Source organism: Cyprinus carpio, chromosome B3, assembly GCF_018340385.1.
Source record: "Cyprinus carpio isolate SPL01 chromosome B3, ASM1834038v1, whole genome shotgun sequence".
Classification (NCBI taxonomy): Eukaryota; Metazoa; Chordata; class Actinopteri; order Cypriniformes; family Cyprinidae; genus Cyprinus; species Cyprinus carpio.
The window spans coordinates 26,197,456-26,224,104 of record NC_056599.1 but is presented as its reverse complement, the minus strand read 5'-3'; the positions used below and the strand labels follow the sequence as shown (position 1 = coordinate 26,224,104).

General features: G+C 35.9%; 1 protein-coding gene across 2 annotated transcripts; it reads left to right on the top strand.

Annotated features, from left to right (window-relative positions):
- The first annotated feature begins 1,609 nt into the window (after positions 1 to 1,609).
- Positions 1,610 to 26,649, top strand: kcnh4a (potassium voltage-gated channel, subfamily H (eag-related), member 4a). Of its 2 annotated transcripts, none has more exons than XM_042720471.1 (17): positions 1,610 to 2,456; positions 3,194 to 3,981; positions 9,930 to 10,163; positions 10,560 to 10,691; positions 10,788 to 10,912; positions 14,855 to 15,101; positions 15,667 to 15,824; positions 16,043 to 16,250; positions 17,495 to 17,689; positions 17,891 to 18,090; positions 19,954 to 20,203; positions 21,062 to 21,261; positions 22,329 to 22,367; positions 23,454 to 23,806; positions 23,972 to 24,057; positions 24,946 to 25,022; positions 25,163 to 26,649. In XM_042720471.1, the coding sequence occupies exons 2-17, from the start codon at positions 3,906 to 3,908 to the stop codon at positions 26,048 to 26,050; spliced, it is 3,468 nt and encodes a 1,155-aa protein (XP_042576405.1). In that variant the 5' UTR covers positions 1,610 to 2,456; positions 3,194 to 3,905; the 3' UTR covers positions 26,051 to 26,649. The 2 variants fall into 2 exon arrangements, with proteins under 2 accessions (XP_042576405.1, XP_042576404.1); XM_042720470.1 differs by having other exon boundaries at positions 14,840 to 15,101.

Below are 26,649 nucleotides of genomic sequence, written 5' to 3'. Positions count from 1 at the left end.
TCCCGTATCAGAGAGTGAAAGGACCATCGACATTGAAGTCCATCAGATACATGACATTTGTCTACAACAAGACCAGGGCAGCATCCAGACGCATGGACTGCTCAGCCAAGGTAAGACCAGTCTGAGACTGTTCAGAAACTACTTCAGCGATTTAAACTGAAGGCTTAAATTTTAATGGTTCCATCTGGGGATAATAAATTTTAATTTGCAGTGACATTCATGCTGATCATAAGGTTTAATTGGAAGCAAAAAATGATACAAGCTGCTGCTGCTAAAGAGTGCGGCAGTCTGATCATTTAGGCAGTCAGTGAAATTTCCAAAAGAGAATAGTTTAAAAAACATTTAACCGGAGGTTAACTCGGAAACACAGATGTTTAGTTTTCCTCCAAAATTACAGCTTAAATTAATCAACAAGCCTATTAGTAACTTGTGTTTGTATTGACAGCTGCCCACCCATAATAATTAGAGCCCAGAATTCTTGGAATAAACAATTAAAACTTACTATACTATATTTAATTTAACTTTATTAATTTTTCTATTTGTACCTGCCAGACAAGGGAAAATAATTCATTTTAGAAACTAATCAATCAGATAAACAGAAACTGAATGCCAGGCACAAGAACAGTTTCTTCTCTCATGAAAAGTTCAAATGTTCTCCCCATTGTGCAATAAAAATATGTGCAATAACCTTATATTTATTTGACACCCTACATCCTAGTACACACCTACATCTTATTCTATTCTATTCTATTCTATTCTATTCTATTCTATTCTATTCTATGTATAGCAAACCTGTACATACAATTTATTTTATTTTTCAGTTTTGTTTTCTATTTTCTATTCTATTTATATATACATATGTGTATTTTTTATTCTTATTTTTTTATTATACTTGGCAATAAAGCTCCTGACAACTGACCTGGCAAGCCTTTTTTTTTTTTCTCTCGAGTTCGTGTCTACTGATGCTCATGGATTAAAAAGTTATAAACCTCAGATGCAAATATACAAAATCAGCCGTATTAAGATTTGAATATAATTATCCAGAAGGTCTGAACTGTGTTTTAGCATGTATTGAATGCATCCTCTCTCTCTCCATCAGAGAGTTCAACTGCTCGTCTTCATGGCGCTGCTGGCGCACCTGGCGCGGGACGCGGAGGGCGTGGCCACCTGCTGCTCGAGCGCGTCAAGGTCCTGCAAATTATACGAGATTCTGTGCCGCGCGGGACGCCGGAACGACACGTCCATCGCCAGGCATATCGGCCGCTTTAATAACGACGCGGCTATCGGGATCCTAACGCTTGGCAAGCGTAAAGTGGGCGAGAGACGCGTCCAGGACCGCCTGCAGCAGCTGCTGCACGGCTCGCGGAATCAGGCCGCGGGAATCCTGACGATGGGAAAGAGATTCGAGGACGGCGCGCACCTGCCGCTGCAGTATCTGATGCCCAGGCGTCACATGATACCGGAGGATCTGGACGCTTATGAAAAACGATGACACTTGTCGCTAAAACCACGGCAGAGCTGTTCATTGGTGACGTTAATTTCTAGGCCAACAATTCTTAATGGGGTTTTAAAATAACGTTTTGGATTTGAGTACAAAAAAAAAAAAATGTTTATGACTATGATTACGCTAATAACAGAGTTTTTTTTTTTTTTTCTAGCGTAAGTCACAAACAGACATGTTATTTTTTATGTCTCCATAACGTAAATTGTAGACTACTTGATTTTAAAAACCTATAAAACTCCCGAGTTAATCACAAGGTTTTAAAAAATGCAAAATCCTTTCTTTTCCATCGCCTGTGTTAGTGGGTTTCGCGCTCTTCTGATTAATAAAACTAAACTTATTAGTTATTAATGATGAGTATTTTATCACAGTTATCAGGGCAGAAGCATTTATCTTGTTTTCTAAAGATGGAGTTGTTAGATTTTAGTCATGTGTAGTGTGTTTTGTGGTCAGCAGATGGCAGAAGATGTAAATATTGTAAAATAAAACACTGGCTTAATAAAGTTCAGAACAATTTTTTTTTTTTTTTTTTTTTTTTGGGAAATATTTGAAGACTCACAAAGCTTCAATAAAACTAAGTTGCTTGAGAATAAAGCAGAACTACACACCTAAAGCTTGAGAAACACATTTACAAACATTCTTACATGAAATTAAATGTCATCTTAACTAAGAAAATGCTCTAACACAACATATCAGAATTTGAAATATAGAAGACCTACAGTATGTGATATTTATTGGCTTTTTCTGATCGTTTGATCCAGTAAGAATAGTCATGAACACAAAATTATTCATAAGCACATGTGACAACTTGCCCCAGTATCATTGTGACAGCTTGTCTCAACCTGACACATTTTTTGGGAGATAATTAGTCTTTTCAAAAACCCATGCGTTCATCCCTCGATCCCCGCTGCCTGTGAAAATAACACATCTTCAGATTGTTCCTGCAGACTTGCCAGTAAGTATTGACCCAGAGCTGTATCCTTTCAGATTTCATCCTTATAGAAATTCCTGTGTGTGTTGTGGGTGATGCTGCTTTTGTCTGGTAATATATGTAAATATCTGCTCAGCACAGATGGCGGTTCTGCTTTCCCTTTCACACCATCTCTCTCTCTCTCTCTCTCTCTCTCTCTCTCTCTCTCTCTCTCTCTCTCTCTCTCTCTCTCTCTCTCTCTCCACCTAATTCTTGTTTCTGGTAATGTCACTGTCCCTTTAAACCCACTTCAGCCCTTAAAGTCTCTTTATTTGTGGTTTTAAGACTCAGTACTGCTCCCATTACAGCCTCTATAACTGTCACTCAGTCACTAGAGAGATCTGCTTGTGCCACATTAATTTGGTTATATGCAAAATATTTTTCTGCAGGATTTCAGATAGATTATCATCTCGAAAACAAATATATATTTGCATCCCACAGAAGCAATCAGTGCATTCACTGTTAAGATAAATGTAATCATTATTCATTGTAGTTTGATAATTATTTGTAATTATTATATTTGGATAGATAGATAGATAGATAGATAGATAGATACACACTTTTTACAATTATTAATTATTATTATAATAAATAACATTAAATAATGTTTCTGAATTTAACCAATTGGTCCATTTTGTAGGTTTTTCAAGAAACTACATTTACTGTGATCTACTTGTGCTATTTTTTCCATTGTTACTCATTGTGCTTCTTTCTTTTGAAAGAGAGCGGGAGAGAGAAAGAGAACGAGCGAGAAAGAGGGAGGTACAGAAGAGTAGAGAGATAGCAGTGAGTGGAAGAGAGATGCAGTAGAGATTGTGCACCTGCCTCAGATAGGACACAACAGATGAAAAGGAAGGAAAGGATGCAAAGAATCATCTGAACTCCTATTTGGACAACCTAAAAACCCCAAAAGAGAACAGGAATTCAAAGAAAAAAAGAGACTTGTGGACAAGCTGTGTGGAGACTGAGGGGGACGTTGAAGAGACACAACACAAGCAACAAAAGAAAGAGATGAAGCCTGAGCAGCTTTTGAGAAAAGAAGACTGAAAATCCCGCTGTTTCAGGAGAGAGATGTACCAAACTGATGGGCTGTAGAAAGTGAGCGCAATATCGCCACAAATTAGACAAACTTAACCATCCAGACATAGACTGCTGGGCGACAAGAATGCATCCTACCAAACTACAGTTTCCTGAGCTTAGCGTAGCATCTGATTATTTCACCACATGCTCTTTAAAGCAGAGACACTGAAGATTGGAGTTGAAACTGCTGCAGAAGGCTTTCCGCTGAACTGATACGGTCCTTAACAAGCAGCCATTAGCACCTTGTGTAAGGCAGCCACCAACACAGTTTGAACTTCAGACAGAATCACCTCACCTCTCTACTTTCTCTCGCTCTCTGTTCTGTATGTGATGGAGCTCTGAGGATTAGTCGTCATGCCAGTGATGAAAGGGCTTCTGGCCCCTCAGAACACCTTTCTTGACACCATCGCCAAACGCTTTGATGGCACACGTGAGTAATTCTGTCAGAGCTTTCATCCTCTGAGACTCTGAAACTCTTTCTAATGCAGCTTCTGACTTCGTATATAAAATGTGAAAGTCTTACTATTATAGGATTCACTAATATATTGAATTAGCTTTTATTTTATATTTTTCTTTTATTTTGTCAGTTTCATTTCATTTGTGCTTTTATCATTTTTATAAAATGTTTGTTTCTTAAAAAAATTTCTATCTTTCATTTCATTTCTTTTATAATAATAATTATGTTACTACTTTCATTTTTTTAATTCGGTTAGTGGGCAACATTTCTAAGTTTTCTTTTTTTTTTAAATTGAATTTATATTATTATATTATTAATATTTCATTTAAACTTTATTTTAATTGCCAAAACATTTTTGTTTTAGTTAACAATAACAATACTGTTTCAAGTAAGAATAACTTTCAATAACTAGTTAAGAATTGTTAACTTATAAGTCTTCAAAGGCTAGACTACATTTTAAATAAGACTTTTTTTGTTCATTAAATATTTTTCAGACAGTTTTTGAAGAAATATATATATATATATATATATATATATATATATATATATATATATATATAGACACATTTCAAATAGAAATATTTTAAATAATGAGATTGTTACTTCAATTGTAAAATAAATAAAAATAAAGATTCACATCAGAATGCTTGAATGAGAAATACAGAATGTCTTTCTTGGGTAGGTTTTATTTGCTGTGATATACGATCTTCATCCTTCCTCCATTATGCTGTTTTTTATGTTTATTGCTTGTACCTTTGTTCAGAGACTCTCTGTGGGAGTCCTTTGTTTTGTGACAAATCAAGTGAGCATTTTAGGCTAATAAGAGCATCTTATTATGCTGTGATTACAAAAAGTATGGATATATCGTAAGAAGTGCAGTATGAGCGTAAGTTTGCAGGCAGATTCATGCAGAAATGTTCCCATCCTTGAATGCTGAATGTCTTATTTTAGTGTCAGTAGGTCAGAAGAGGAATGTGTTGTATCGTCTTGAGAAACTGTACTTGGTAATGTTCTGTGGTCGTGCTCTGTTGATAAATCTAGGCTGAACTGTAGTATTTGAGTGTTTGTGTGTGTACAGAACTACTTGAAAAAACCCTGAAGTGTTATTCATTGCAAGAACGGCACTCAATGTTCAGTAGTGTGGGAGTTATGCTCTACAGTTCTGTGCAAATACGAGCGAACAAATGATGGATGGCAATAGATGATGGGATCATTTTGTGCAAGTGGTCCTCACTCCCTCTCTACCTGCCATCATGTCTGTCGAGAGAACTCAAAGCACACCAAAGCCATGAAGGTGGGCATGACTAAACCTTGAATGTGCGATAGTGTGTGCTGAAGTGTTGAATTTACCCTATCTGCTCTGAACTGACAGACACAGTGGTGTTAGTGTATTATAAAGTCTGATCTGTCAATACAGGATATGGTGTAAGTCACAGAGTTTGTTCATCTCATCCAGTCATCTAGGTTACTCAATGCTTTGTTCACTGCTCCTAAATCTGATTGATTTTTCAAATTAAATCTTTATGTGTACTCTCAGAAAAAAAGTGTACAAAAGATTTCACTGGGGCAGTACCCTTTCAAAAGTTTACACCTACCTCATTTACCCCTAAAAGGTACATATTAGTATCTAAAGTATATATATTAGTACGTTTTGACAGGGTACTGAGAGTGTGCGAAGGGATGAAATCAGATGTGTTTGTTCAGCGCATGTGAATTTGAACACTGCTATGGATTGAATTTTGTGATGCACATAATGCAAATACAAATAATTCAACAATGCAAAGAAAAATCACCTTAAAAAACAATTCAGCATCAGATTTTAAAGCACATGTGTAAATGTGGTTTGAACCGGGTTTGTAAGATTAGGTTTTCATATAGTTTTTTTTCTGTTCACACTACAAACAACTAAATGAATTCAAACTGGATTCACTTTGAAATGTTAAACTTGCTTCAGCTGCATTCTGTGTTTATTATCTGTTGCGTCTGTGGTAAATTTGCAGTTCATTCAGCCCACCACATATTCGTTTCACTATTGGTGTGAATACACCATTAACTGGTGACTTGTTATCCTTTTCCACGTCAAGTTTGGACTGAAAGGACCTTAACTACACTTTTCACTCTATGGTCATACAGATTCTAGGTACAGTTGTACGTTTCAAACAGACAGTCACTAAGAATCTTGTTCTGGTCTAATAAGAACTGGCACCATCTTCACCTAGCCTGAATATCAGGTATATTGAAGCATCTGGTGTCAGTCTTCCTGTTTAGACTTTAAGGAGTCTCTTAATGAGCTCTCAGGAGATTTCGCCATCAGTAGTCTTTCACCTTCTCAGCACTCCTGTGTGATGAGGCTATCCAAATAAGAAAAATTACAAGCCAATGACACCATCCACTCAACAAGCAGAAATATTGATAGCCATATTATCTAAAAATAAACAAAAGGCTTTTGCTTTCTCTTGTCCTCTCCTCCTTAGCCACTGATTTTTCTGTGGAAGGTAGGGGAAAATGTCTCTGTGTGATGCTTTTAACAAAAGCAATGTCCTTAACTCACTGTACAGCCAATCATATAAATCATATGAATCATTCCCTCTGCCGTTCGTTCCTGGGGACAGATTTTCACACTATGAAATGTCACGCTGGCCATTTGCTCTCTCACTTTTCAGAACAACCTCCTGCTATCGTGTCACACCCGTCCTAAGCAGCACTGGCTGTCTAAATTCAGCGTCAGTATGTACATGTGTGAGTGAGAGACGTGACGTGACGTTGAGAGTTTGAATGCCTCGGTATCACCACCCTTCTCTCTCTCTCTCTCGTTTTTTTCCCTTCTCCTTCATAATTGCTTAAATCACTTTTAATTAGCAGCGGCAGACTAAAGATCTGAAGAGGATTATTAGAATAGAGAGGTGCTTGACAAGGCCTTAAAGGATCCATGTCCTGTTTTTTAGCCTATACTTCATTAAACTATTGTTTTGATCATGCATAACGGTCTACATATATCATATGTAGACATATAAGTAGCCCGAATGTTTTGGTTTTACATAAAAGAGAGAAAGTGACACTTGATTTAAGGCCTTAAAACTCTTTAAAGACTTTAAAATATAAAGTGTGGAAGTTGGCAAATGGTTGGTATGCATGGCAAAAAAAATCCAATTTCATGTTCAACAAAACCTTGAGCATGTTTGAATTACACAAGTATGCATGAAGCCAAAAGTGATGCACATAATGATTTGTTTAAAAATAGATAATGTTGGGGGTTGGTAAGTTCTTTTATGATTTTATGATTTTATGATTTTGAAAGAAGTCTCTAATATATATATATATATTAGTGCTGTCAAACGATTAATTGCGATTAATCGCATCCAAAATAAAAGTTTTTGTTTTGTTGCATAATATATCTGTGAGTATATTTATTATGTATATATAAATAAACAATATTTAAACATTTTTTTAAATATATACATGCACGTGTGTGTGAGTGTATTTATATATACATAATAAATATACACAGCACACATACATATATTATGTAAACAAAAACTTTTATTTTGGATGTGATTAATCGCGATTAATCATTTGACAGCACAAATAAATATATATATATATAGAGAGAGAGAGAGAGAGAGAGAGAGAGAGAGACTAATTTACAATGTAATTTATTTGTGATGTAAAGCTGAATTTTCAGCAAAACTATTATTATTCTTCAGTGTCACATGATCCTTCATAAATCACTCTAATATGCTGATTTGAGCTCCAGAAACATTTATTATTATCAATGTTGAAAACAGTTGTACTGCTTAATATTTGTGTGGACACTGAGATAGGAAGTTAAAAAGAACAGCATCTATTTAAAATGGAAACCATTTATAACATTATATATGTCTTTACTGTCACATTTGATAAATTGTGTGCATCCTTGCTGAGTAAAAGTATTAATTCCTTTCAATTAAAAAGTATTAATTTCTTTCAATTAAAAAAGAAAGTCTTACTGTCATGTTGTTTTTTTCATAGCCTTGAGACTTTTTTGATGTGGATGTTCAGGAGCATCCTGGCTATTACCTCAGTTTTAGCATCTGTGTGTATTTTATTTGCAGTTATTAGCAGCTTCCTCTTGGCAATTTAATCCTAGCGTCATATATTCTCAGTTTCTCATCCTGCTATTTGCCAAGTATTTTTGTGTACTGTACTGTTAGTCATTTTGGAAGAAAGAGCATAAGAGTGAAAATATCACAGCAGGTATTTTGAAAACCCATTTCTTTATGTGCAGGTGTATATTTTCCCTTAGACTGCATAGATAAGAACCAGTTTTCACAGTTTCTCTTAAAAATAAACTATAGACACAGTTTCCTGGTAACATCAGCGACAGAAATAAGCACACTGACATATGCTTTTTTTTTTTTAAATATATATTTCCATAGCAACCAGATACCAAGAACATCTTGTCTTAATACCACAGCACATAATAATAGTTTTCTTAGCTGTCAGTTGCACAGTATCATCTCACCATCTTGGAAAGCTGAATCTGTCAAAACCATTGGCTTCTTTGGCATTAACTGTGTGTATTTTAATGGATTGATAAGGAAAGGACTGCATGTGTGAAGAATATACAAAGTGTTGTGTACAAGCTGATGCCTGAAATGTTACTGTGTAGTATTTAAGAGCACAATGTTCTTCATAATGCTGGCTTCATGTCTGATTTTGGCCTTTTTTGGGCTTGGTCTAGCTCTACAGGTTGATATTAAGCATATTTTTTCTTTTGCATCTAAAGTAGTATAACGTGCAGCATTCTTTCTAGCTTATCTGATACCACAGACAGATTCCAGCCTGTGATAGTGATAAACATTAAAAACAGGAAGACAAATTGGCAATCTAAAGTACAATCTTGTATGTCAGCTAGCAGAATAATTTTATATCAATAATATCAGCAACAGATGAAGAAAAACCCTATCAGATATCAAGTGCCTTTCTCATATGTACACATATCAGTGGATGAAATCTGATCCCCCGAATAGTTTATTTGCTCATTTAGGAACCTCGATCGCTTCATATTCTCATGCTCTGATTCATGTATTTGTTCATTATGTCAGTGGCGCAGAAGCAGCACTAACACTAGGCTTGTTCTGTGTGCTGAGGTTGATGGTGAGGTCATGCATCTAACTTAAGCTTTATTTATAGTTTCTCTGCACCAGTGCTGTCTATTGATTCTCACACAAGCAAGGAACAATTGAACGCATGGATGGATGAAACGCTTTGTGTAGATGTAGATGTGTAAAGTGTTACATGATATGGATCAATTACATGTTGTTAAAAATATTTAATAATGGTTTTCCATTAAGATTATTTATCAAAGCTCATCTGAATGACCAAATGAGTAGATAAAAATTATTTTTTGTGTGTTTGTTCATTAATGGGGATCAATTATATAATCAATATTCAATATATCGATACATATATTATTTCCACTTGTATTTTATAATAATTTGTGTACATATTCAGTAGCATTAGCGATAGAGTGCTGCCCAGTTTGGGGACCAAAATATTTAGCTAAATCTGTTTAGGTTCCAGAACTGAGGCCACCATAATACTTCTTTTTACTCATACACAAGCACCCACAGTCGATCGATTCTTATGTAATCTCCACCCCTGCAAAACTTAGGTGAAATGAATAGCAAAGTTGTCATGGAAACAGACAGTACACACATCTTTTTAGTTTTCTACCAGTGATCTAAAGAATTTGGAATAACACAGGAAATCTATAATTAGCTTGCCAATGAGCAGGCGAGAATGAGAAAGTACTACAGTATATGGCATACAGTGTACTTTATATGATAATGGTGAACATCCTGAATTTATTTTGCAAAGTGGGTGACTTTTTTACATCTCACCGTTTCCAATGTTCCCTTGTGTGTCTTTTGTGTGTACAGACAGTAACTTCCTGCTGGGAAATGCTCAGGGGAGTCGCGGGTACCCCATCGTGTACTGTTCAGATGGGTTCTGCGAGCTCACTGGGTTTGCACGTACAGAGGTAATGAAGAAGACATGCACATGTCAGTTCCTGCACGGACAGGAAACGAGCGAGAGAGTCACTCAGCAGGTGGAGAAAACCCTGGAAGGACAGAGAGAGTTCCAGACGGAGGTCCGCTATTACAGGAAGAATGGTAAAGACCAATCATTGTATCTTTTGCAGAACTTCATACAATTAGAAATATAATAGTTTGAACATTATAAATGTCTTTACTGTCACAAGTAAAGCATCGTTGCTTAATAAAATTGTAATTAGTTTTTTTGTTTCTGAATGAAAGACTATCACAGTTTCCAACATTGTTGTCAGCATTGATAATAATAAATGTTTTTTGAGCAGCAAGTCAGCATATTAGAATGATTTCCGAAGGATAATGTAACACTGAAAAAAATAATAAATTACATTTTAAAAGTATATTACAATAGAAAACTGTTCTTTTAAATTGTAATACTATTTTACAATATTACTGTTTTTACTCTATTTTGGATTAAATAAATCTGGAGCTCTCATAGTTTGCCTTCTGTGACTCCAGGTACCACATTCTGGTGTCTGCTGGACATTGTCCCTATTAAAAATGAGAAAGGAGAAGTGGTTCTTTTTCTCTTATCCTTCAAAAACATCACGGACTCGTATGGCAAATCACATCCCGGCTCCAACACAGAAGGTAACTGACCAAATTTAATCCAAAAAAATAGTTGTTCTTTTATAATTTTGGCATCTGTATTTTTGACACTTTATATACTACTTGTGTGTTTGTCAGAGGATGGTACTCACAACAGGAAGTCCGGTGGAACTCATCTGAGTCAGGCTCGTGAGCGTGGCCGCAGCGTCCTGTACCACCTGACCTGTCAGTTCACCAACAGGAGCAAAAGAAAGCTGCCAAATGTAAGTAGATATGAAAACCACAATCATTCTCACTCACTTTTGTGGAGGATTTAGTGTGGTAAATCAGAATCAATATTCTGATATATCGACTGAGTATGTTGCCCTTACAAGTAATGTGGTATCCAGTTCATAAACTAATGAAAAAAATGACTGAGTGCAGTGCACCTATCAAATATGCTTTATTAGCAAAATTGTAGAAAATAACTTTAGAGAATATGTATAAAAATGCATTTAAAATGTTGCTTACCCTGTCATCAATAGTTTTTCCAAATTTTAAGCATAAACCTTCCAAAATGTTGTTTAATATATGATTACAAACTTATACAAGAAACACTTCATCGTGGTTCCTGTCTAGTCATGTGATTCCTTTACCGTCATGTTATCCTGCTATCGGTTTTTTGGTTCATGTGTCCTGTCTCTCATTGGTTGGTTCTTGTCATGTGACCTGTATTGTTTGATATAAATAGCCCCCGTGTTGCCATTGTCTCCTGTCAAGTATTGATGTTGTAACATGCTGTCGGTGACTCAAGTCTGTTCATGCCAAGTCAAGTTTTTCTCCGTTTGTTTGGATTACTTTGAATAAAAGCTGCACTTGGGTTCATCACAACTCGCCTTCAGTGGACATTTGTTATAATCATACACACGTTTGCTTCACAAGTAGATTAATTTTGTTTTAAGTATATTTTTCCTGGAAAACAAATGGAAATAGTGATAAAGAAAAAGCATTTTATCAGTGCAGCATGTAAAGATGAGATACTTGTTTTCTGGCATTATGTTCTGTTATGACTGACCTTACAATCTGTTGACACTTTTAAAGAGTAAATGTCCTCGTGCTTCTAGCTAACAAGATGAAACAGAAGTCTACTGTAGCTGTTAAAATGGAAAGGTCAGACTCATTTAATGTCTGGAATTGTGTTAATCATAATTCTCAATATCAAAAACAAACATATCAAACAAAATCCCATAAATAAATAACAAAAACAACAGCCCACAAAATCCATAACAACCATACCGTTCACAAAATCCTTACAACTCACTGAACACTTTCATTGTGATGTAAATGCCTTTTAAAAAATTATATGTAAACAACTGGCTTTACATAAGAAATCCCATCTATTGAACCTTAGGTTATGAAGAGATTCGCATTCGCATAAAAGCTACAAAAAATCAAATATATCCATGGAAGAATAAGAAGCTAGAATTAGACCTTAGTCAAAGTGAAAAAAAAATTCAGATTATGTCTTGAAAATATGTCTTTCTGGTATGCAAGAAAAGTTTGGACTGTAAATAGATGTTAGCTATAGGATTTAATAATGGACAAAATATTGAACATAAAGTCTCAAATGACAACATTTTATAGACAGAAAGATTTGTAATCTAAATCTCATGTAAAAAAAATATTAATTCATGGTAAAAATATATACCATCTTTAAATGAACAATTGTTAAAATCCAAAGATCGCTCTGTACTCTATGCCTGTTTTAGTCGCTGTGTGAATGTATTCTGCTGTACACTCACTCACCTTCATAGTAATAAGTTATAAGGTTCTTTCTGTGAGTTTGCAGTCTGTATTGAATGTTACAAAATAAAAAGAATAATGGCACAAAAGGTCTTTATTTGAGATGTCCTTGTGAACTCTCAGGAAAAACAAACATACTGTACAGCACGACCAGTGTAGCCCATTCCCAAAACACTTACAAGACTCTTACGAGTCGATTCTTTTATTGAATAATCCAAAAATGTGATTTGAATCAGTATGAAATACTGCCATGTATAGGGGAGAGTGGGGTAAGTTGAGCCACCACCTGTATTGTGGAAACTGTACAGTTTTACTGTCATGTGACCATGTATTTTTGAACCACCCATCATTTCTGACAGATTATGAAAAGGACAAACATATGGGAGGAGTGAAAGGCACCCATTAAAAACTGTTTTTGGCTTGTCAAAATATAGCTAGTTTTTTTTTTTTTTTTAAATGGCAGCCAAATGGTGTAAGGTAAATTGAGCCAGCATTTTAACTTACCCAGCCATAAGGCAGTGAAGTTAAATCTCTAAATCTTTAATGTGATATTAAGCAACTGGTTTAGTTTATCATATTATTTGCAGTTTATTTTATTGGGATGGTGCATAAGTGCACCAAATCCTTCTCTGATCAGAACCAGATTCTTTTTTATCACACTGTAATCATATATCTCTTTCCACCTGTAGTTCCTAATGGCCTGTTCGTCACTGAAGAAAAGATACCATGCCAAGAATCTTTTGACTTAAATGTTTATTAGTTTCAGTGACATTTATTCCTTCATTCTAATTCAGTTTTTATTTAATCTTACTCAAAAAATTCGGTTTAGTCTGTTTTTGGGAAGGATACAACTTTGGCATTCAACAGAAATGCAAGCAATTAATTGTTGTGATTTAAACTTGGTTTTATGTTAAGCCAGCTTTAAGAAAAGAAATGTAAAAGGAAATTGATTATTAAATTAGTCTGTTAAAAAGGGAAATTATTAAAAAATTTCCAAATGGGTTTGACTCAGATTCAGTCAGATTTTGCACCCAGATGGTGCATCTTGGATCAATTTACCCCTAATCTGGGGCAAATTGAGCCACGGGAACACTTTTTATAAGAAGCCATGTTTTAAGGACCATTTGTCATTAATACATTTTGATCATTTAAAATGATAGGAAACATCCTGAATTTACTTTAGATACTTCATTGTACTTCTACCTATTTTACCTTATCTTGAAGACCACCAAAGAAAAAAATGTCTCATCTTACCCCACTAACTTATAGCTTTAGCAGAGGAATATAAATGAAATATACTGAATCTGAATTGAGAGCTTTTGAGTCAGAGTCCTGGAACTGAGGACATTTTTTCTTGTGGTGAGGTACAATTAGCTTAAGAGTTGCCCTGGCATTTCACAACAAATGTTAAATGTTCCTGCTGTGTGTCATGATGTTACCTGCACCTTTTCTCAATGTCTCAAGCTATTCAAAAATTCTTTCTGAATGCTGCAGTTGTGGAGAATCAATGAACAGCTGCATTCAGGAAGCATAGCAAACGTCAACTACTGTAAACCTTCTGATTTGTTGCAAATGCCTTTCCAGTAACTTCTGGGCAAATAACTGAATCCACATTTAGCTTTTTCACACTCACAAACATGAAAAAATCAAGCACAGCCTTCTATGAACTAGCAAGCGGTGTTTGATATAAACTTGTTTTTTTTAAGGCACCAATTATTATTTTATGAGAAATATTCCATGAAGATGGGATTCTCTGAGATTTGTTTTGGAGACTTTAAATTTTTTAGTTCCTTCTGTGAATATCTTCATTTTTTTAGGCATGAAAAAACTATGGTTTTGCCCATTGGAAACTTTTGCAGAAGGTCAGTCTGTAGTAGCAAGGTACACTACTTCTGTCCGTCATAACCAAATTTTTTGAAAAGGTTAATGGTTTGTGCTTAATGTAGCGAGAAACAATTTCTATTAGGCTATTATTCTTTTTATTTTAATGAGGTGACAGCATGTGCACATTGGGCATTTGGGCATGCTGTGTCACCAGTTGATGTAAAAACCCCAATAACATGGGCACAGCGTGGCCCACATTCACACAAAAGACGTAGTGAAGAATATCTGGATCAGCCATGATTAAAGTCAGAATACTACAGGCTAAAGGGCTGAATTACTGAGAAGAAATTGAATGCGGCTTTTATGATTCATAACAACACTCAAATCACCACCTGCTCAGAAATAATTTGCTAGCGCATAAAAAAAGAAATGCTTCCACTTAAGAGGCTCTCAGTAAAAATGATGTCTAAGATTATATCCTAGTTACGAACTACTCATTTTTCCTGTATAGTGTGTAAGGTTTATAATTCAAACACATGTTTGAAACAGAAATAAAAAGCCATTTCTTTTCATGTTTTTCACAGAATGTTTTTTCACAGCCAACTCTCCCGGAATACAAGGTGGCATCGGTGCAGAAATCCCGCTTCATTTTACTTCATTACAGCATGTGCAAAGCATTGTGGGACTGGTTGATCCTCCTTGCAACATTTTACGTGGCTGTCACCGTCCCATACAACGTCTGCTTCTCCGCCCCTGACGACAGCGAACCTGACAACCCGGACTGTGACTCCGCCTCCAGAACCACCATTGTCAGCGACATAGCTGTGGAGATGCTCTTCATCCTCGGTGTGTGTGATTTTGTGGAAAATTGCATCCTGTGTCTCCTTTTTGTGCTTAATTTCCACCTCTGTTCCATTTATAAACAGTGCTAACTTCCGACATCCGCAGAGCTCAGAGCAGCTTTCACCTTAAACATGTTAACAAAGTGACAATCACACCCTCATTCCCAACCGAGACCATCTTTCAAATCCACTCTCCCCATGTAATCTGGTTTTTACACAAAGCATATTAAAAAAAAATAGTAATAATAAATGGAAGCCCCACTGTGACCTGAAGAAAAATGGTAATTTAATAAACCTCATGTACACAGATAATTGGTTGATGGGACTAAATGTACCATGGAATAAGGATCTGCACAGAACAGGATTCATGAATATTTATTAAGTCCAGCATGTACGAGGCTTCATCACTCTAATTAGCATGTTTTTAATATTCATGCTTTCACAGTCAATATTTATGTTTGATTGAATGGGTGCTGTTTGAGGGCTCTGGTGAGAAATTAGATTTTTGAATGCTGTAAACAAATTATATTTCTAAATTCGCTTGCTTTTTTGCTCATTTGTTTCCCTAGATATCGTTCTGAATTTCCGAACCACCTACGTTGGGCCTGCGGGTCAGGTGGTTTATGATGCTCGCTCGATCTGTTTACACTACTGTACTACGTGGTTTGTCCTGGACCTCATCGCAGCTCTGCCCTTTGACCTGCTATATTTATTCAACATCTCAGTGGTGAGAATGCATATTAAACCTTTAAATACTATAAAATAGGTTTGTTCTATGCTGTGTTATGTAATTTTGTGACTCATCGTATTTAGTAATCATATTTATGCAAGGCAAAACAAAATTATACATTCATATTAATAAAAATTCAACCCTTCAACTGAGAGTTGATGATTTCCCAACACCTTCAATATTCATCATCTAAATGTGTGTGTGTTGTTTGGTAGACTTCCCTCGTGCACTTGTTGAAGACCGTGCGTTTGCTGCGTCTCCTGCGCTTGCTGCAGAAGCTGGATGGTTATTCTCAGTACAGTGCGGTGGTTCTGACACTACTGATGTCTGTATTTGCCCTGCTGGCACACTGGTTGGCCTGTGTTTGGTACGTCATTGGACGCAAAGAGCTCGCCAGCAATGACCCCCTGACCTGGGACATTGGTAAGTATGGCTGTATGGTTTCTCTGTGTATTAAGATGCCAGTTAAATTCACTGCCATTCAAAAGTTCAGGGCTCAGTAAGATTTTTCTTTTTTTGTTATCAAAAAAGAGTCTTAATGTTATTTAAGACTGTTAATTTGATTAAAAAAAAAAATACAAAAAAATAAAAATATTAAAAAATTAATAACGACCAAAAAAAATAACTTTCTACTATAATAATATTAAATTAAACAAAACCAAATCTTCATCTTCATCGTTGTTACTCCAGCCTTTAGTGTCACATGATCCTTCAGAAATCATTCTGATTTGATGCTCAAGAAACTTTTGGATGGTAGTCAGTGTTTGGAAGGTTTCTTTGGAATTGTAATATGTTAGGGATTACAAGTAAGTACTCTATTTAAAATGTAACAAGTAGTGTAACTATTCCAATTACTTTTTTAAAGTAATGTAACTGATTACATTTACTTTTTTGATTACTTTTCTAAACTTCTAACGAATGTTTTCAACTGTTAATCATTTTCAAACATTTAAAGCAGGCAGAGTTAACCTTACAGTAGTACTCAACACTGATTACTGTCAGACTTTCAAAATCTTCTTCGCTTGAATTAAGATTAAAATAATTGAATATTAAAGCACAGCCAGCGCAAAATCAGACTTTAGCACCTTTTTTCTTGAGGTAAAAAACAGATTTAAAATCATAACAAGATATAGTTTAATAGTTATGATACTGTTTTTGAAATCAAATCTTTGCATAGCTGTGACAGGAAACACTGGCATCTAACAATGCTTTGGAAAAAATCAATTCATCTTAAAAAATAAAGCATATACATAAACCCAAATAGGAAATAAAACAAGCATGTGTCCTATTCTGTGTCCTAAACTCCTGAAACATTGCTGTCTCATATTTTAAAGCAGTCAATACAATTTGGGAAAGAAATCAATTAAATCTGTATGTGTGTGAAAATATTCAAATGTAACCCCCTTTGTAATCTTTACCATTTTCCTAAGTAACTGTAATTTAATTGCACACTTTTCTCAGTAACTGTAACAAATTACAGTTACATTTATTTTTGTAATTTAATTATGTAATTATGTTACATGTAACTAGTCACTCCCCAACACTAATGGTAGTGTATTTCTGATTGCTTGTCTTTCAGATCACTAACTTTTAAAGTCAATATGAAGATGATGTTTCAATCCCCTATTTGTTTTTTCATCTATTTCCACTGTTCCTGTCCTCTGTAGGTTGGCTACAGGAGTTGGGCAAGCGTCTGGAGACTCCTTACACGAATGGTACAGTTGGCGGCCCATCTTTGCGCAGCGCCTACATCGCATCGCTCTACTTCACATTGAGCAGTCTGACTAGCGTCGGGTTCGGAAACGTCTGTGCCAACACAGACGCTGAGAAGATCTTCTCCATCTGTACCATGCTTATCGGGGGTGTGTTCACCAGCGCATTTCAGGCCTAATGTATAATTAGCTTGTTTGTAGGTCAAGAGAGCCTCATTTTGGTAACCATTTATTTAAAAAAAAGTTTCATTTCAGAAAGTTCGGTATCTAATTTAAGATGTAGAACATATTGTTCACATGAGATGACTCAGACAGCCAATTATTCAAGACTCTCTCGCATTCTTCTCACAGCCCTGATGCACGCAGTGGTGTTTGGAAACGTGACAGCCATCATCCAGCGCATGTACTCCCGCCGTTCGCTCTACCACACGCGCATGAAGGATCTGAAGGACTTTATCCGTGTGCATCGCCTGCCCCAGCAGCTGAAGCAGCGCATGCTGGAGTACTTCCAGACCACTTGGTCTGTCAACAATGGCATCAATGCCAACGAGGTGAGACCTTACAACCCATGCCATGATGTGGTTCTCGAGCCGGGGGCTGTGGAGCATATGACTGCAATGTTTACACGGTGCCATGACAGTTTAATTCACTTGCTTTATCTTCAATATTTAATCGAGTGGAGGCTCAGGTCGGTTCTTTGTTTTTATATAGAGCGTTTTTAGAATAAAGTGTTCTATGGAGTTCAGTGCATAGCATCATAAAGGGTTATATATAGAACCCCAATTAATTTTTTTTTTCTAAGCATGTACAAGTCCCCATCAGAGTTTGATAACATACTAGTATCATCAGATCGAGAACAATTCATGAGCACAGATCTGGGTCACAGCTACTTTCAATGGGCTAATTATAGCTTCCTGAGACATTCACTAATGCAGAATACTGTTATTGTTATAGCAGTGCTAATTGGATTGCCCACAATGAAAAGACCTATATCTAATTAAAAAGGAAACAGGAAGATATTGGGTGTAGTGTTGGGGAAGCTACTTTCAAACTGTAAAAAGTTATAAGCTACTAATTTAAAAGTAGTTATGCTAAAGCTAAAGCTATTCTTTTAAAAATCCCTTTTTAGCTATTGTGCACTAACAAAAAGTAGGTACTACACTGTTTTTAAGGCAGGTTTGAGCATTCAAGGTTTTTGTATTTCATTTCATAAGCAAGGACATAAATTTGAAGATTTTATAATGACATTTATAAAAAGTGGAGACATTTATAATGTTAAAATAGATTTATTTAAATAAATGCTTTCTTTTCGTCAAAATATTCTGAAGAAATGGTTTCACCAAAAATATTAAACAGTAAAACTGCTGGAATAAATTAAAATGACATTTTGTAAAATATTTAAATAGAAAAGTTTTATTTTAAATTGTAATAATATTTCACAGTATTGCTGGATTTACTGTATTTTGTTCAAATAAATGCAGCCTTGGTGAGCATGAGAGACTTTAACATTAAAAAATCATACTGACCATAAACTTTTAAACAGTAGTGTATTTAAAGGGATCACATATCTTTTTATAATCACATGTATTTTTATATGATCTAAGTAAATCATTAGAAAGATATTAATATAAATTAAATAAAACTAATAAAAACGAAAAAAAGATTTTTATTTTCAAGTTGGCAGATCGTAAACAGTAGCATTTCGATAAAAATTTACAGAAAATACGCATTTAAAAGAATCATTCTCGCGAATTGATTTAAATGAACTATCTGAACTGATTGACTAAAAATGAATCTGTCTTTTCCAGTGCTAAACATGGGAGAGGACCATTTAGAAGAACGTTTAATGATTTCTTCAGCTGCGTGCATAAACCAATATTAGAGCAAAAGTAGCATATTGCAGTAAAAGCTACATTATCAGCTACAGTCACACCACTAAAAATGAAGTTTAGTAAGTAGCAATGCTACAATTAGTTAGTTACTCCCCAACACTGTGTATGTGTGGGATAAAAAAACCTGAAGTGTGGCCTAGCTAATTTACACTCTGATCTGTCATGCTACTAATTTATGCAATGATTAAAAAACACCACAAAAAAACACTGCAAACGGTTCACAGGAACACCCTTCAAACAGTTACTGTACTCTGCTGATATTGCGTCTTGTTGAGATCATATTGAAAGACAGATGACGCACAACAAAACAGAGAGAACTTGATATGAATATTAAATGATTACATGCAAATTTCTTGCTAGAAATGACATGATGTAGTAGATGTGCCGTACACCAACTTACCACCAACCACAGTTGTAGATGTAATCTTTGTTTTTTTTTTGTTGTTTTTTTATATTAAGCCATGATCTTTACATCATCCTGTGGCATTGTGGGTAATGTCCATTTTTCTTCCTGTCTGTTAGCTTTTACATGACTTCCCAGACGAGCTGCGGGCAGACATCGCCATGCACCTGAACAAAGACATACTGCAGCTGCCGCTCTTTGCCTCCGCCAGTAGGGGGTGCTTGCGTTCACTATCCTTGCACATTAAGACCTCCTTCTGTGCACCTGGAGAGTACCTCATTCGTCATGGAGATGCCCTGCATGCTCAACACTTCGTCTGTTCAGGGTCTTTAGAGGTCCTCAAGGACGGCATGGTGCTTGCCATACTGGGTATGTTATATAGACATATAGACAAATGCCTATATAGAAGAGGCTGTTTAGGGGTGTTACCAAAACAGCTTTATAATGACAGTGAATGGGGGCTGAGATTTCGAAGCCCAAAAAGTGCATCCAACCATCATAAAAAGTGCTCCAAGGGGTTAATAAAAGCCTTCTGAAGCGAAGCGATGTGTTTGCGTAAGAATAATATCTGTATTTAAAGCTTTAAAAATAGTGCTGGGCAATGATTAATCACGATTAATCTCATACAAAATAAAAGTTTTTGGTTATATAATATATGTGTGTGTGTACTGTGTATATTTATTATGTATATATAAATACACACGCATATGCATTTATATATTTAAGAAAAATGTTATGTTTATATATGGAATATATTTAATATATAACATAAATTATATGAATATAAATATATACGTAAATACATTTTCAAAATATATACTGTATGTGTGTGTCTTTATATATACATAATAAATATACACAGTACACACACACACATATATTATATAAACAAAAATTTTCATTTTTGAGTGAACTATCCTATCCTTTTAAAATCAGTTGAGTTTCCTGCAGGCAGTGATTTCAGTCCATTTATATCCAGCAGGCTAGATCTCGGCAAATCAATATTTTAAAACAATTAAATGTTAGTACCAGCTGTCGTGGTTGATGCAGCTGTTGCAACTCAAGCCAAATAAATAAGCATCTGGCAGTCGAACTGATAGATTGATAGATAATTAATTAAAATGATAAGCTTGGATCTGCATGTGTTCTGTTCATCTTTTTTTTTTGTGCAATTAAACCAAACAACAGCTTGACTGGCGTGTACTAACATGTTTGTCTGGTGTACAGGTAAGGGAGACCTGATTGGCGCTGACCTGCCTGGGAAGGATCAGGTGATCAAAGCTAACGCAGATGTAAAGGCTCTGACCTACTGTGATCTACAGTACATCAGTGTCAGAGCGCTGCAGGAGGTTCTGGAGCTCTACCCAGAATATGGCAGCCGCTTTAATGAGGACATACACCATAACCTCACCTACAACCTCAGAGAGGTAAAGTGCCATATGCAAATTACATCTGAAACTGTCTGGCCAATCTCCGTTTTCGGAGTTGCAGAGTTTTATATTTTTGTGACATACATTTTAATGACCATTAAACCATTGTCTTTTCAGCTGACTTTCTTACATTGCTCTGCTAGTCTCCTGTTTCAATTAGCTGTCCCTTTCTTTTATAATCCATAATTCAATCCATGAGTCTTAAATTGAATCATTATGTCATGTTCTTTTATTTGATTGGTTTGGGACGTGCTGGTGCAGTAAACAGAATCATATATAATTAATTTCAAATTATTTTAAATAAAAAAAGAATTCAATATTTTTTTTTTACATATATATTCGGTACATACACTACCATTCACAGGTTTGGATTCAGTAAGATTATTAATGTTTTCAAATAAGTCTCTTCTGCTCAATAAGTCTGCATTTATTTGATAAAAAGCACAGTAAAAACTGTAATATTGTGAATTATTATTAGTTTAAAATAAATGTTTCCTATTTGAATATGTTTAAAAATGTCATTAATTCTTGTGACGGCTGAAATTTCAGCAGGAATTCAATGTTTAGCTATTAGAATGTTTAGCTATTAGCACAAGAAACTTGTCACATTATTATAAACCGGAAAACTGTTGTGCTGCTTAATATTTTTGTTAAAAACTATGATTAATTTAAAATTAAATACATTTAAAAACATAAATTCATGTCCATTTATTTATTATAAAATTAATTACATTTCAAAACATTAATTCATGTCCATTTATTTATTTTAGTAATACATGTAATACAACTAATTTTTTTTTTAAATCTATCTTTTACATAGATATTCAGTACATAGTTAGAATGTGCTTGTTTATAATACTTGCATATTTTTCTTAGCTTCTCAAAGTGCTGTACAGAGTGAAAATACATGAAAAAAATCAAATAAACAATAAATCACCAATGCATAAAACAATCAACAATAAGCGGGTTGCATTCTTATGTGTTGTACTACATTGGCATGTGCATTTGTGTTCTTTTCGAGCTTGAGTCATTATGGTTCTCAGGATTTTCATTTATCCCAACAGGGCCAAGCCAGATTCTCTCGCTCAGCTCGACTCTCACAGGTAATGAGCAGATTCATCACACACTTTTACAGTCCAAAATTTTGACGTTTTTACATTCTTTTTAACCTTTCCATTCACACTCTCATGCTTGCACACATGCACAGCCATATCCATACTTATCAAAAGGCCACCTTACATAAGCTCCCAATTATTAGTGTCACTCTGAACTGCGGACGTGTGTGTGAGCCACATCAGATGGCAGACAGCAACTCGTCTGGATGTGCCTGAATCCTCATTGCTGAAGTCTCATTACTGTGCCAGCTGTCTTAATGATCAGAACAGCTACATACACACAAACCAAAGGAAGGATACAGAGTCACACAATCAGAAGAACATGATGACATGCACAGATAAATAATTTTGAGTTTTCTTTCACAAAAGCAGAGAGCATGAAACCCTCACTGTAAAAAGCGAGTGGTTCATAGAAATTTAAAGAAGAAGGCATGCATTTTTATTCCTTTTTTGAGTTCAGTTGGACTATTTAATGAAGTAAATCCTTTGAGTAAATTTAAGATGTCAGGTTGCCATGACTTACAGTTTGTCATCATTGTAACAGTTATCTTTAGGTTAGATAGTTCTTTCTAAATATCGTCCTTTTTTTTTTTTTTTTTTTTATGATTGTGAATTTCTTATGCCAGCTGCATTTATTTAATCAAAAATAAAATACAAACAGTAATTGTGAAATATTGTTGCAATTTAAAATAACATATTTGTATTTTAATATATCTTAAAAAGCAATTTTTTTCCTGTCATGTCAAAGCTTAATTTTCATCAGTCCTTCAGAAATCATTCTAATATGCTGATTTGCTGCTCAAGAAACATTTCTTATTCATATTAATGCTGAAAATAATTGGGCTTATTAATATTTTTTGTCGAAACTGTGATAAGTTTTTATTATCTTTATTCTTATCTTAATTTATTAAAAGAAAATAAAAAAAAAAAAAATGCACAACACAACTGAAACTATTGAATTGACGGCATCACATAAATATTCAACACATTAAGACCTATGAGAAAAAACTTTCTTTGTTTTATTAAAAAAGATTTTTGCTATTATTTGAATAGAATATTTTTTTTTACTTCCAGGAACACTTTGATGATTCCAAGCTGCCGTTTATTGTGGAGGCAGAGCAAGAGGAGGATGCTGGACAGGACCTGGGCAGGAAGCCCTTGCTCTCTGGCTTGGGTGGTCCTTCATCTGAGCCTAATCTGAGTGCTATGTTAGGGGAGGAGTTTCGGCACCTTAACATGCTCCGCCTCTGCAGATCTCCCATTCAAAGCTCCCGGGTTCAAAGCCCCTCTCCTCAGATGCCACTCCATGAGGATCTGTCTCCAGCTCCAGTTCCCGCCCCAAGAATAGACAAGAGCTCCTTCCACAGACCAGCCAAACTGCTCATTCCCACCCTGAATTGTGTCAGCCCACTGGACCTGAGTCCCCGGTGAGAAGAAACTAGAATTCACTACTGCTTTTTATTATTTTATTTTTTACAGTTATTTTTTTTTTTATGTCATAACCTCTAGAACGAGGAAACATCCATATACAAATATTATTGATACTTAGAGCAGATTACAGATGCACTAATATCCTCTTGTCTGTCCTGTAGGGTTGTCGATGGCATTGAAGATAACGGACATGCTTTTCACTTCAATGTTGAGCGCAGTGAGCCATCTCCTAACACAGAGGTCAAAGGTGAGGTGGACTCTCTCTTAATATTAGATTAGTGCATTATGGTTTAGATCAGTGCGTCTCATACTTTTTTACTCCAAGACCCCTCACTGTCCATATTTGAGAGTTTGACATAACTATAGAAAACATAATTTTCATAAAAATTTGTCGAGGCCCCCTGGTTGAGAGCTATTGGTTTAGATTTACTTTAGAAATGCTGTTGTATGAAACACTGTGTAGGTTTTTAGACTCATAATGATAATTCGGACATATTTTGTTATTAAAGTATATTAATGAAATTAAACGTTTCAGTCCCTCCAGGATTTTGCAATCTTGCAACTGCAAAAAAGGTCAAAAGAATGTAATATCAGCCAGTCAAAGTCCATAAATCCCACACCAATCGAACTGACCCTTTCACTAAATATGTCAACACGCTGTTCACGTCTTCACTGTACTATTATGTTATTAATAGGCAATGCCATTGTAGCTGACAACCTGTAAGGTCATAGTCACACTGTTCTATTATTGAATAAAAGTCAAAAATGGTTTGGCTATTACCCAAATGTCCCTTTGCATGTAAACACCTTTATTGGCATTCTGGCAGCTTGTTCAGCGTGCCCATTACTTTCGACAGTTATCAGTGTTTTGATGTACATGTACAGTAAACACACTCATTATGCACATTTAGGTCACTGTTAATTGTACTCCTACTGTCACTGACAAACAAAAATACATAATTATTATTAGTTCAAAAAAAATAAAAAATATGAGAAAACTGCTGCAAATTCAGTCATTTTAGGTTGCTATAATTCAGGGGGCGGGAAATGAGATCCCGGTGGGAATGATGTATATTATATTATGATACATTTTGCTTAAAAATGGTCTGCTTATTACTTCTTTTGGTCTTTTTAGACCCGTTTCAGGTTGGTGCAAACCTTCTCCTTGAGACAGAGGAGGTCAGACAGAGTCTCCGTCAACTCAATACAGAGGTATCAGGAAAAACCTACTGTTAATCAAAATAAATAAATTACACTTTTCTTAATATTAAATAGTATTTATGACATTTATCACCATTATTTCTCATTCACTATATTCTGACAACAACTTTTGGTGTTTGACTCTGTTTCAGATGAACCACCTGAACCAGGAAGTGTCCTCACTGACCAAGGAGCTCCACGAAATGATGCAATTCCTGCATACGCACGTGACCCCACCTCACTTCACTTCCTCTTTCACTCCCTTCAGCTCTTTCAGTTGTCATACATCATCCAACTGTACCAACGTGGCCTCCTCGACCAGCAACTGGCCATCCAGGCTGGCTTTTAACATGTCTGCCGGTCCTTGCCTGCAGCCGGAAGCGTCTCAGAGAGATTCTTTAGGATCCAGGCACACATGCATTTGCAGCGGGAGCCATTCCCAGGAAAGAGGCTCCGTCTTGGGGCAGGAAGGGGACATAGAGCTCCTCCATCAAGCTGCCAGTCCTCACTCAACCTACTTTCCATGCTGCCCTGACCAGGAAAGGGTCGCCACCTTGGGTGTAGAGAGTCAGACAAACTCATATCAGACTTCTCAAACTACACCCAACTCTCCTTATCTAGGACACCATGTTCCTCGCAATGGCGGGTCACTCTTAGGCTTGGCGGCATTTCCGTCCAGTGGTTTGGCTCCTCAGGTTAGGAGTGGGAGTCCCGCTAACACATTGTCTCTGTGCACCCATAACATCCAGAGTCAGTCGCATCCGTCTTTAAACGTACAAATGACCTCTGACCTGCACACCAGGGCACCCACACCCATCCATTTATCGGTTACACCAACCGGCCCATCAGAGCCTCTTATAGCAGTCAGTTCACTTTTGCATTCTGGGATTTGTAGTTCCAGCTTGCTGCATTTCCCCACAGGTCCGAGACAGAATGACCTGGTGGGATCGAGTCCTGTTCACACATTTGAGCCCATTGTATCATCCAATGGAGAGAAACAGGGGAAACCAGGACCTGCTGAGGAGCGACACAATGACTGAGCCATCGCTGAGCAGGAGTGATGGACATATTAAGAGTATTCTAACATACTCTTTGTCTGCTGCATGGATAATGCCCCCATTTTAACCAAATGCAATGCATTGTGGGAGCCGTATATGTGGGTTATGTTAAATATGCACGATAATGTGCAAAACCGTGCCTATTGTTTCAAAATCGCCTCTTTTTTGATTCGAGTAGGACTTAAGGGTCTGTGAGTCACGCTTAATTGTATTTAGGTTAAATCTGTTTCCACTGGTTGGATTTAATTTGCTCCGTATGGCTTGATTTTACATTGGCAGTTTTACCGTGTAGGTTCAAGATGGTGTCCCTTAGGACTGAGTCATAGATTACGAAGAGCCAGAATTTACAGGCTGTTATCACACTGCATCTTTTTCAAAGCCTCATTTTAAAACACTTGTACCTAATTTCCTGATTTTATTACAGAACATTAATTGCATCAATTGCAATCTAAATTCTGTCATCATTTATTCACCTTCATCATCATTTTAAACTTGTACAACCTTCTTTCTTCTGTGGATCATAAAAGAAGGTATTTTGAGAAATGTCTCTGTTTTTTTGGGGGGGGGGGTTTGCCTATACA